This window comes from Podarcis erhardii, assembly GCF_964252035.2.
Source record: "Podarcis erhardii genome assembly, chromosome: 6".
Lineage (NCBI taxonomy): Eukaryota > Metazoa > Chordata > Lepidosauria > Squamata > Lacertidae > Podarcis > Podarcis erhardii.
In genome coordinates this window covers 95,271,126-95,283,905 of record NC_138510.1, presented here as the reverse complement: position 1 = coordinate 95,283,905, position 12,780 = coordinate 95,271,126, and the positions used below count along the sequence as shown (strand labels likewise).

The following is a 12,780-nucleotide window of genomic DNA, read 5'->3' as shown; positions in this document are numbered from 1 at the left end:
AATATATAAATGTAAAGTACTGACTGATATCTTTTGTCAAGGTCAGATTTTCTAGGCATTCTTGTTTATGCAATTAAAAAAATCCAAGCATTGCTTGTGCAGCCGTTTTGACTTATGTCTGACTCTTAGTTAGTCATTAGGATACAGTTGGTTGATTTTGGCCAAGAAAGTGCAGGTGAGTGGTGTGTAGAGCCACAAAATAAGAATTTCCCATTTGAAAATCCAGCAATCGCTTGCCCAATTCATGGATCTTAAAGGGATCGTCGTGAATGTGTGCTTTTGTTCACACACCAATCCAGTTCTTGCTGGGAAAAGCCCTGCCTTGCCTAACACCCTCCAGAGGTGCGTTTGTCTCCTTGGGGGGTAAGTTACTGGAAATAGCTGGAAAATAAACAAGCACTTACTTGAAGACAGAAGAGGGAGGAGGAAAATATGCTTGTTGTTGGGTTTTTCAGGAGCAATGTCTTACTGTCAGTGATGCTTCTATCATGCATATGATGTCATGCTGTCATAGGATGGCTTACATATGGAAAGCACATAAGCCCAGAGCATTTAAAACAAACATTTCCTAGTCTTACTCCTTCTACTGCTCCCCAGGCGCATGTATGTTTCAGGATTTGCTTTTGACTTCCTGGGCTCTGTAGACACCATGTGTTTTGAGTACATGACCCCTACCCCCCACCCCCAGCAAAAGAAATCCTGAAAACTGTAGTTTGTGAGGGGTGCTGGGAATTGTAGCTCTGTGAGGGGTAAACTACAGTTCCCAGGATTCTTGGGGAGAGAGCCATGTGCTTTAAATGTATGGTGTGTACACAGTCTAAGTGAGTGGTGCTTGCTTAGAAAATGGTGTTGAGAGTGGTCCTGAGACCCCTTTCCCTTTCGTGACATCACTTTCACTACAGCCACTAGCATTAGCCTGACCTTGCAAATGCCTGCTCACATTTCCACTTCTTGTTTCTCCCTTTTCCACTTCAAGTCTTGTAGATTTTAATCCATTTGTAGTTTGTTCAGTGCCTGCAGAAGTAATGAGTATCTCTAGGCGGAAGGGGAGATCGTTTAATGCCAGCAGATATTGGTAGTTTATGCCATGGAATTCTCCCCCAAATGTGGCCAGTCTCTTTGTGGGCAAGTTTGATTGTCCGATTCCCCTTTTCTTATTAATGGTTGTTTGTTCCCAACAAGAGAGGGGAGCCCTTTGTTGGACTTGAAGAGTCCCCTGTGTGTTCTGTGTTCCTCTTGAGTGAGTAGGTGGGGAACAAATGCAAACAAGCAGCAAAATGCCTTCATTAGGACAAAGCAAGACTCCTAGCAGAGTAGTGAGCCTTTGAGTTTCACAAAAACGCTTTCGGGCTGGACGTTAAGCAAAAAAAGGGGGGGCAGGGAGGAAATAACTTTGCCGGCAAGGGTGGAAGCCCTGTCTGCACTATGCAAAGGCCTGGAGATAAGGTTGAGGAAGCTCTTTGCAGATTAACTTAATTGTTTTGATGTAACCAATGCAAGCAGATCACAGGTCAGCACTGAATCATGAAAGCATACTAGAACAAAGACACAATGGCTGCTGTTTCTTTTAAAATACAAAAGCCAGCAATTATTCAAATCTACCTCTTGCACTAATTGGAACTCATGGGTCCCTTGAAAGGCAGAGAGCAGAAGTAGAGAGAAGCATTATAACCCTTATAGTAGCAAAGAAAGCGATTAATTTTATGTGAGGAATGGGGATTTTAGTAATCTTTCTCCCCCCCACCCACCCACCCACACGTTTCATCATTTAACATGAGGACTGGCTTGCATGCAGCCCATGCACTTTAAATGAGTTTATATAAAACATACATATGAAAAATAGATGTTTTATAATGCTATAGTTCCTCTTATTAGGATGGGTTCTCATGATGAAGTAAGTGAATTGGGCAACTTCATGGAAATAGGTTTCTGCTGATGGAGTGGACCTGTTTCATCTGTTTGCTGCTGCTTCTTTGTCCCTTTGCAATGTTGTATTCTGAAACTTGAAAGTTAACGTGGAGACAGGCATGCTATTTTAAGAATAATCTCAGCGGTTTCTTTCACATAACTGTTTTTATTACAAATGAAACAATATCAGAAAATCAAATAGTATTTAATACTTGATCAGCCCTTCATTGTAGTGTAGCTCCTCCCTCTGCCTTCATAAAAGTGTCTTAAAGTCGATTACCCGGCCATGTTAAATCAGCACACGTACATTTATTTTAAACGTTCAGGTTTCAGATTATTTTTTGAAAGGTGTAAACAATTTTCAAAACCATGCAAAACTGACTGCTTCAGAGATTGCAGAATGCATGGAGGGAGGTTGGCGTCACATGCGCTAGCCAACTGACATCCTCTACCGCCAGCTTTTCCTTTCTGCAAACAGCCACATTGGGGGGAAATTCTGAACTGGTTTTCCAGAGCTCATCTAAGAAAGGGGGAAAGTAGATTCATACCAAAGGTGGGAAGAGTGCCACAGCTGTTGTCTTAATCATAAATGGGATGGCTGCGGTTGCATAAGCCTAACTAATGCAGTCTAATCTGTTCCCTTCTGCACTCTCATCTTCCTTGGAAGAATGGCCAATGATCTTCCATGATAAAAAAATTCCTGGCAGCTTTTCTACGCAAGGCATATTAACTGCAGCAGTCATTCTTTTTCCTGGACAGCAAGGGAGCTCATGTTGCACAGTCTCTCTTCCTTGTACAATGCTCCCTGCGGGACAGTGGAGCACAGTCTCAAACAGTAGCGCCTGCTTGGTGTATAGGGTTGCAGTTAAAGCAGTCAGCTGTGGTGTTAAGAAAGAGCTTTTTGCCATCTGCATCTTGTCTTTCACAGAAAAAATGACCGTCTTTTCTTGATTGCTTTGTGTTGTGCTCCTGTTCCATACTTTCCTGAAGCAGAGTGTGATATGTCTTGTCAGCAGCTGACAAACCCCAAAGCTTCCTCTGAGCAGGGTGCTTCACTGTGATTGAATATGTGGATCCTATTTATACCACAGTCTGTCTTCCGGCAATCAGGCAGTCCAAAACTCTTCTCTTCTAGTAAGCTAGAATTGCTATAAATTGTGATTTGCCTGGATTGAAGGAGAGGCCGGGAGACTGTCACTGCAAACCAGGTTTAAGTGAAGTAAAGTCCAATGAAAACTAGAGACCTTGAGCAAGATGCCCCAAGCCTGGCCAGGTCCAGCCTGAACAGATGTTGAAACGTAGGGTTGAACTCCTCCACATTGTGATATATTAAAATGGAAGCAGCACTACAAAACCCACCCCACAGTGTTGCATTTCAGATTATAGCAAAAACATTATTAACTGATAATGTTGCATGCATCTGTCCATGGAATTAATAAAAATACTTTCCTTTACTCCCTTCACATGGGAGGAGAAACAGAATGGGCTCTGTTAATGTGATTCCTTCATGCACATTAGTGGAGTGGGGCACATGCACACTCTGGAGAACAGGCTCTCTCGTGCCGCTGCCAAAGTGTGTGTCTTGGCTCCAGGTGTCGTTGAGTGTAACCTGTGGCTAGGATAGCTCTCCTTCTGGCAAACAGTGAGATAGGGAGCCTCTCACACTCCCATGCTCTGCTTGCAGATTCATTCACCTGTAGACTCTGCCACAATGTCGCCTGTGGAAAGGACAGCTGCTTGGGTCCTCAACAATGGGCAATATGAAGAAGAGGAGGAAGATGCCGATCAAAACCAAGATGAAGCAAAGCACGCAGAAAAGGTAGTGGCTGCATGCCAGCTCTGGGTCCCAAACGGGTCTGCAAGAAGAGGGAAACACCTGAAATTCCCTAGTGAGGTGTCATCAAGGTGCTGACGACACCCAGCTCTGTATTTCAGTTATTAAACAACTGGATGCTGTTGTTATATAATATCAGTGTCTGGAAGCTGAAGTCGGGCAGATGTGGGGTAGCCAATAGAGGCTGAATCCAGACAGGTAAACAGGATCTCTTCAAGTCTTGGGCAGAGCAAGGGCATTATTGGGGGAATTGCCCAGGGGACTTAAGGGCTCCTTCCTCTGTTTTTCAGTTACTGGTGGGGTTTTTTTTACAGTGTGCACTGAAACCATCCCTTGATTCCCATCTATACATACGCAAATTGGACATGAACATGTTCTCTCAGACCTTCAAATACCTAGCAATGCCACTATTTACAGAATTATATTTTCCCTCAGCTGGACAGCTTCAGAATCTGGCAGTTGTTTTTGATCCAGCCCTGCTTTTTTGCTAACAAGTTATTGGTTTCACATGCTTTTCAGGCTCATCCCTTCTTGGGCACAGAGAGCCTGGAAATGAAAATCCATGCTTTTAGAACCTCCAGGCTTGACTACTATATCATGCTCTGCATAGGGCTGCCCTTGAAGTCAACTTGGAAGTTTCAGCTAGTGCAGTATATTGCTATACATCTCCTTATGATACGAGGCATTGCAAATGCATCCAGCTGGTTTTGTTGCACCTGCACTGGCTGTCAAGATGTTTCCAGTGCAGTCCAGTTCAGGGCATTGTGGTTTGCCTGTATGCAGACAGCCTGGGTCCTATTTTATCTCAAAGAGCATCTCCTTATGTCACCTCCCGCATCATCTTCTTAGGCCCTGCTTCAAGTACCAACACCCATGCAGAGTGAGAAATGTCACAGGAGCTCTGGGAAGAAATTCCCCCTGGTGTCCACCATTTGCCCTCTGTCAGCCCTGCAAAGTATATCTCTTCCGTTTGGCCTTTGACTCAGCTCTATAGCTGGTCTCTTCTGGCATTTATTTGGGGGTTGCTGTGGGTTTTGTTTTTGGTCTTTTTTGCAGATTTTTGGCTGTTTTTACTTTACAGTGGTGCCCCGCAAGACGAACGCCTCGCAAGACGGAAAACCCGCTAGACGAAAGGGTTTTCCGTTTTGGAGGCGCTTCGCAAAACAAATTTCCCTATGGGCTTGCTTCGCAAGACGAAAATGTCTTGCGAGTTCCTGCCGGGTTTTTCCCCCTTTTCCCCCCCTTTTCCTAAGCCACTAAGCCACTTATCAGCTGATCCGCTGATAAGCCGCTTAACAGCTGATCCGCTAAAAGCCGCTAAACCGCTAATAGCGCTAATCCGCTAAGCTGTCAATGGGCTTGCTTCGCAAGACGAAAAAAGCGCTAGACGAAGAGCCTCACGGAACGGATTAATTTCGTCTTGCGAGGCACCACTGTACTTTAATTGAACCCCACCTTGAATACTGGAAAGGGAGCTAATAAATGCTTTAACTAAACAATGCCCATCCTTGCCCCCAACCTGCAGTATGAACAGGAGATAACCAAACTCAAGGATCGCCTGAAGGTGTCGAGCCAGCGCTTGGAGGAGTACGAGCAGCGGCTCCTGGTGCAGGAGCAGCAAATGCAAAAGTTGCTGATGGAATATAAGGCCAGGTTGGAAGACAGTGAGGAGAGGTTGCGAAGGCAGCAGGAGGAGAAGGAGAGCCAGATGAAGAGCATCATTAGCAGGTAAGGTGAAACGGTCTTGTCACGAGTGGAAGAGGCTGGGAAGTTTGAAGGAAGGAGCAAAAAGACTTCTCTGAATTGCAATCTGAGCTTTCCATCTTCACATGTGGGCAGCTCCCTTGTGAAATGTAACAGTAGCTTGCAGAAGAGGAAATTACCTTTATTTAGCACATAGGAACCAGAGACATAAGGGAGATGAATCACTCAGCTAAGGATTGTGCAAAGAACCTGCAGCAGATTGGGGGGGGGGGTGAGCCAGGAAGTCAGTTCTCCATTATCTACTGTGTTCTTTAGCTAGAGCCCACTGCATAAAGCAGACAGGGGGACCTGAGTTCAAATGCCAGCTCATCTTCTCACATGTGTGAGGGTGTTGCCTTTGAGTTCAGACCTTCCTCTTTCCTTCAAATAGCTCATCGAAAGACTTGAAGCTTGTTGGCTGAGGAACACAATGTGTTGGGTTTTTTGTCTTTTGAGTCAGTTGCTGGGTTGAGAGTTGTTTTTCTGTGATGCCCCAAAGGCACAGCCAGATCCCTTTCTTATATCATTTGCCTCTACCGTAGGTTGATGGCTGTTGAGGAGGAATTGAAGAAGGACCATGCCGAGATGCAGGCGGTTATTGACACTAAGCAGAAAATAATTGACGCACAGGTAAGTCTCGAAGTATCCTTGCTTACAGACATTGCTCCCACTATTCCACTTCCTGTGACCAGTGACTGATGCCCTGAAGCAACTTCTGGAAAATGCCTATGGCAGCATCTCAGTGGGGCAGGCAAGGACTATTCCCTTGTACAGAACAGGCTTGCTGTTGCTTTAGGCTCCCTGGATTAGGTAGGGTCAAAGCATGTACCACCCTGACACTCAAAGCATCATCAGGTCATAGCCAAGGGCCGAGCGACTGCTCTTGAGTGCTCTTGGAGATGCAGACAAAGCTTTGGCTTGTGACCTTGGGTGACTGCAGCTTGGAATGGTACCTGTTGAGAAACATCCTCCTTTGGCACCTGCCTTGGTTGGCGTTGGGAGAAATGGAGCTGCATGTGAGCGCATGTATTTTCGCCCGTCTTGCTTTTCCTGGAGTGAGTTTGGGAGTTTTTCCTGGGCTCTCTGCTCAGCAAAGAGAAAAGAGGATTAAGCCACACAGGAAAAGAAATCACTTTGATCTCTTCTTGTGTGCTGTGCTTGTGTGGAATCCCCCTTGCCCTCGGAGCACAAAGTTATTTCCCCATATAGTATTTATCATTGCTGGATAATCTTTGTCTTTGTGTCTTTCATCATCAGCCATAGACCTCTGCTTTACCCAGCATGAAAAGGTCGTAGTGCGCAGAAGCATTCAAGGTAGATGTTGGTGGCCTGGAGAAGGGTGTGGTTTAGAGAGAGTCCAAAGGCCACATTTGACCCCCCAGGCCTAAGGTTCCCCACCCCTTCTGTCACGGAGCCAGCTGGGACAGCTCTGGAGTTGGAGGAGGAAGAGGAGAGAGAGGGGCCAGTAGAAGAGGCAGCCTTGGAAGGAGGTGGAGAGCAAGGGGAGGTGGAGGCACAGCTTCCGGAGGTTAGAGGGCACCAGCACCACTCCACCAGCTCCGGCACAGAGGGAGAGGGGGATCCAGTTCTATCCACCCAAGACAGGAGAGGGTTAAAGCGTAGAGAACAACGCCGACGTCTGGGATTGCCTGGGATCTGTTACAGACGATTCGGATGCTGTACTTTGTAAAAAGTTTACAAATACAAACTCTGGTCAAGCCAAGGGATTTATTGCGAAGGGCTAAGCTAACCAACCCCCTTCACACCTGCCCTCAAGTATGCAGCTTGCCTATTGGCTACTTTTCCCAGCTGTTCCATGATGATTTCTCAGTTCAGATCTAAGCAGAAATGCCTTGCTATAACTTATGCTTTTGAACAAGTTACAGTGGTACCTCTAGATACGAACGGGATCCGTTCCGGAGCCCCGTTCACATGTAGAAGTAAACGTAAGCAGCGACGGCACATCTGTGCATGTGCGTGTCGCTTTTCGCCGCTTCTGCACATGCGCGTGACGTCATTTTGAGCACCTGCGCATGCGCAAGCAGCGAAACCCGGAAGTAACGCGCTCCATTACTTCCGGGTTGCCGAGGAGCACAACTCGAATGCGCTCAACTCAAAGCGTATTCAACCCGAGGTATGACTGTATTGCCTGATCTCCTGTCATGAGTGTAAATCTTCTGCAGGGAACTTTTCCAGAAACAAGGGTTTTTTGTTTGCTTTGTTTTGTTTTTGCTCTTGGGCCACAATCTGTACAGGCAGAAGGGCTAGTAGTTTCTAAGTACTTCGTTACAAGACTGAGTTAATTACACAGCAGCTCGATCAGAGCCACTTGTCTAACTTGAGGAATCAAACAGAGTGTTTTGGGCTGAGTGAGGTCTGTTTCTATGTGGAGGGCACCACTCCCAAATGATTTGTGACAGAAACATGCTATTGGTTAAAGCTCTGGACGCAACTCCCCAGTACTTAATCATTTCATGGGTTATTCTCCAGAAGATGGCTGAGGGGTATAGGAATGCATCAGAGCTGCCTCAGTTTCCCACAGCAACCAAGAACCTGGCTGGAGCCACCATGACTGTATGAGAGGCCATTGTGAGAGTGGTAGGAAGCACAAGCCCTGAACTAGGCCGCTGCTGGTTTGCTGAAGTGCATGTGGCCATTGGCTTACCCTCCCTCCCATGTGCTCTGAAGCAAGGAGCCCTCATCCTCGTAACATCAGCTTTTAGGATGATTTGCCCCAAATTTCACCCCCCCCGGCAGTTCTCGTTTCTTTAGTCAATCTCTTTTTGCTGGATGGGGAAGGGAGACCCTGGATGTCACTTCTTTACCCCCCCCCCCGCCGCACCTCCATGAACTCACAGAGCTTCACTGTGCACTGAGCTTCCATTTGTGATTGCAAGTGACATCACTGCTGTGTTAAATTACAGGTCTTAAATGGGGATGAGATAATTCAAGCAGGCAAGTACACCCAATCAGTTCTCTAGCTGAGCACCCCCCTGCCCTGGCCTGGCGCACTCACCTCCCCCTACACATTCCAGCTCCTGCCACTCCCTGCGTCTCATCCAGAGACAGTTTGGAATAAGCTTGGATTGCCCCATGCTTGCTTTTGGACGGAGGGGGTGTCGTCAGCGCCCCCTCCCCTTGAACTCCCAAGCTCACGCCTTTGTTTTTGAATTTGAATCTCCACAGAAGGGACAAATGCACCCATGTTCATATGCCAGCGGAAGCAGGGTCAACCTTAAATAAGAGATCTTGCTGGATTATTTCAGCAGCAGTGAGAGCTTTTCATCTGCAACATTGCAGTCATTCTTTCTGAGTCAAGTATGGTGTATGTAGGGAGCTCCTCTTAATATAATTTAAAACTGATTCAGAAAAATGAACTAGATTAATTATAAGGATGGTCATGAGGCAACTGGAAGTTGTTTCCCCCAGATTGATTCCCCTTTGCACACACGTTTAGGGCTTTTTGAGCCAGACACTAAAATGTGGCTTAAAATAATCAGAACCCCCCCCCCCCCTTGAATCCAGTTGGTGGAACCTGGATTCTGAAATTCTAGCACCTCTAGTGTTGGGCATTCTCATTTGGTGTCAGAGTCTTTGGCTTGGCACCTTTCAAAGTACAGTGGTACCTTGGGTTAAGTACTTAATTCGTTCCGGTGGTCCGTTCTTAACCTGAAACTGTTCTTAACCTGAAGCACCACTTTAGCTAATGGAGCTGCTGCCGCGCCACCGGAGCACGATTTCTGTTCTCATCCTGAAGCAAAGTTCTTAACCCGAGGTAATATTTCTGGGTTAGCGGAGTCTGTAACCTGAAGCGTATGTAACCCGAGGTACCACTGTACTGTTTTGTGGTAGATATTTTGGAATTATTCCTTTTATCGAGAATGAACTGATAGATTTTGGCAGGGAGAAGGACCTCAGTCAGGAAAAGAGCTGATCTTAGACAGGCTTCCTCTATGTATAGACAGATCGCTCCCTCTAAAAGTATTACCTCTGTCCAGTAGTGCCTTAAGAAGTGGGATAGTGTCTTCGCAAATGCATCGCTTATGTGCGCTGCACATACTCCTTATGGATCGCAGTGCTTTCCCATGACTGAGCTGTTTTGGACATGGGGAAGAAAATGAGTGAAAGGCTCCCAGCAGCCCAAACTACCCAGCCCACGAAGGGTTCTGAATTTAGCAAGAAATGTGGAAGCTCTCGCATGAATATTTGTAACTGTGAGTTGCTTCTCCTGAAGCCCAGAAGCAGACATCAGCAGCAGACTTGCATATCAAACCCTTTGTCCTCCAGAGCAGGCTACTTTTCACAGAATTTCAGGCCTCAGATAACACAGAGCAGCCCCATCTGGGAGGACGTGCTGGAAAACCTACCCCTTTGGCTAAGGTAGTGCTTTTGGAAGTGACCTTGCCACTCCTGCTGTGCCCCCTCTCTCCATTGCCATAGGGCTTGTGCCCCACCCACCAGCAGAGTTTGTGCAGCAACTGCAGCACTCAGTGTGTCTCCTGCCTTTTGTCTCCAGAGGGAAGTGACGTGTTCATTCCTTCATGTTTGTGCCCTCTGTACATTGTTCTACCTTCCCTCATTTGTGTTGAGCCCTACAGAGCCCTTGCATGTTGCATCAGTTCCTGCTGAAACAGGAATGCCCAAGCACATCTCGTGGTTTTTCCAGTTTTTGTTGGAAGTTAAGGTTAAACCAAAGCAAATCCTTGTGCCTCTTTGATTTGGTTCTCCCCTGCCACATAGTACCAGAGATTTACATGTCCACCAATCATGTCCCCGGCCTTCTCTTGTCTCTTTAACGCAAAAGCCCCTCGTTTCTGAATCAAAACCAGAAAGGGCTTTTTGATTCTGCAGAGTCCTGGAGTAACTGAGCTGGAATGGGTCTAAGAAGCCAGGCGCCCTGTTTGGTTTTTGTGTCTTATCAGTGCCATCTTCCCCATCACCCTACCATCACTGCCACCCTTCGCACAAACTTCCCCCTTCTCCTTCTCCCCCCTTGCCCCTTCCTGTCATGCATACTTCCTTCCCTCCAGCTTTGGGCTGCTTTCTGTCCCTCCCTCCCCCCCCCCCGCGGTCCCTGTGTTGCTGCTGCACCCTCACACTGCTGGCATCTATCTGCATTTATAATTTTCAGTGTCCCTGGGGTGTATTGCAAGCCCTCTCTCAGTAGGAGGGTGTCTCTGGGGGGGTCCCAATCCATACTCCACCTCCACTCTAGAATCCTCTTTCTCATATCCTCCTGCTGCCTTTTTCTGTTTTCCTCTGTTCAAAAACTAACCCATTAAATCTCCAGGAATCTCCCTGCTGACTTCTGCCTCTGTGATCTTACATGATCCACCACTAAATCAGCTTTTAAACGTGGCTAATTGGCAGCTTCCACAGGACAGATGCTGGGCAGCAGAAAGAGGCAGGCTCGTTCTGTTCTGCTGCAGAGCCCTGGCCAGGCTGGATCAGCCTATGGCGAAAAAGCAACAGCCCTCCTTTAGAGAACTGCTGCTCACCTTGAGACCCAGATGTTGCAGGTTGTGAAGTCATTAAGGCCTTGCTGCAGTGAAGCCAGGCAGCTCTGATCTGAATCAGTGTGTTTTGTTGCAGGAAAAAAGAATCCTGTCTCTGGACTCAGCCAACACGCGGCTCATGAGTGCCCTAACGCAAGTGAAGGAACACTACAGCATGCAGGCTCGGAACGGCATCTCCCCCACCAACCCCACCAGGCTTTCCATCACGGAGAACGGTGAATTTAAAAACAGCAGCTGCTAACTGCAACTTCTCCCACCTTCCAGTTGCCAGCTCCTCATTTCTCCCACCCACTCCAAGCCTGTCCACACCACAGCCTCAACGTTCCCCCAGACCGCCTGCCCGCCTGCCCAGGAGGCAGCAGAAATACTGCACAACTTGAGCTTGTGGAAGAAGGTCACACCAAAACAGGCTCTCTCCTCTCTTTCCTCCCTGCTCTTCTCTTCTGCCTTCTCTTTGGGGATGAAGAAGAGAGATTTCTCTGTACCAAGATCAGAATGTCTTTTGGCGAGGCAAGATGGCGGGAGCCACGGCAGCACAGAGCCCCTAAGGGCAGCCATCACCAACTGCGCTGCCTGTGGCTCCCTTTGATGGGGGGGGGTGGAGGGGGAAGGCGGGATCCGCATTGGCTGCACCGTTCCCTTTGATGGGGGGAGGGAGGGAGGTAGGATTGCTATCCTGCCTCCCTCCCTCCCCCCGTCAAAGGAAGTTGCGCAGCCAATCCCACCTCTTCTCTGAGGCAGGCAGCAGTGGCGGAGCTCCGACACCAGGAACGGCGGCGTACATCCGGGGGGGGGGGGTGTCTGGTGTGCATCCCAGAGGGCGTGGCGCCCTGCCTGCGTCAGGGGGGTGCACGACAAGCGGCGGTATGGCCAGCGAGCGCCAAGCATCTCGGGGGTGCACAGCGAGCGATGAGCGCCCCAGGGGTAGGGACGGCCATGATGTCACGTGTCCCCGGGATGGCACCCAGGGCGGCCCCCCGCCCCCACCTTCGTCCGCCAGTGGCAGGCAGGACCATTGAGGCAGCTTTGTGCTGATCTTGGTCAAGCCCCTTCCCCAAACCATTCTGATCTTGGTACAGAGAAATCTCTATTCTTCCAATAACTTAGAGAGGAGACAGCATGTTTTGGTGTGACCTTCTTCCACAAGTCCTTTCACAATCTTTCTGCTGCCTCCTGGACCTTAACAAGAAGGTCATCTTAAAGGACTGTTTCCTCCCCTTTCCTTTGTTTCGTTTCGTTTTGTTTCGTTTGCAATGTTAGCTTTGAATAATTTATTTTGATATGGTTTCCCCCTTAACACAATACCTTGTTTCCCTGTTCCCCTCTCTAAGCCTGTATTTTTATGCCAGTAATGCTGGACCACTTCTGCATTTCATTGTCTGGGTTTGTTCTAAAGAAGATTTATTTTTGTTCTGTGAATATTTTTGAACAGTTTCTTGTATATGTACAGATATAGATACATTTGAGGTCTTTTATTGATATTCCTACAAAGAATTACAAAATAAACTTTAACTTTAAACACTTTGGACTCAGCCTGTGTCTGCACTGATGAAAGATGGAGCCATGTGAGTTGGGGTGAATGGAAATGTCCTAAGAAATCTCAGAAGGAAACTTTAGCTGCTCATCCAGTCTAGAAATTGAAATGCTGAGTTGTCGAACAAACCACTGATGAAGCCTTGCACTTTTATGACCTCAGGATTACAGGGCCCATGAGAGAAAGTGGCAGGTTTGGTGCATCATTCGAAGCAGCAGATCTGAGTTTTCAATGGAGCTGGTGCA

At 47.5% G+C, this 12,780-nt stretch overlaps 1 protein-coding gene across 13 annotated transcripts in view; it reads left to right on the top strand.

Moving 5' to 3' along the window:
• The window catches only part of RASAL2 (RAS protein activator like 2), a 222,855-nt gene extending 211,075 nt beyond the window's left edge, over positions 1-11,780 (top strand). For 5 of the 13 annotated variants that reach the window (XM_081865095.1, XM_081865094.1, XM_081865096.1 and 2 more), the window contains exons 13-17: positions 3,593-3,727; positions 5,268-5,470; positions 6,028-6,115; positions 8,410-8,440; positions 11,078-11,778. In XM_081865095.1, coding sequence (XP_081721221.1) covers positions 3,593-3,727; positions 5,268-5,470; positions 6,028-6,115; positions 8,410-8,440; positions 11,078-11,220 — 600 coding nt within the window. In that variant the 3' untranslated portion in view covers positions 11,221-11,778. Of the gene's footprint in view, positions 1-3,592; positions 3,728-5,267; positions 5,471-6,027; positions 6,116-6,742; positions 6,801-8,409; positions 8,441-11,077 lie in introns of those variants that run through there. The other 8 variants (XM_081865092.1, XM_081865098.1, XM_081865102.1 and 5 more) reach the window with 6 other exon arrangements.
• Positions 11,781-12,780: the final 1,000 nt, after the last annotated feature.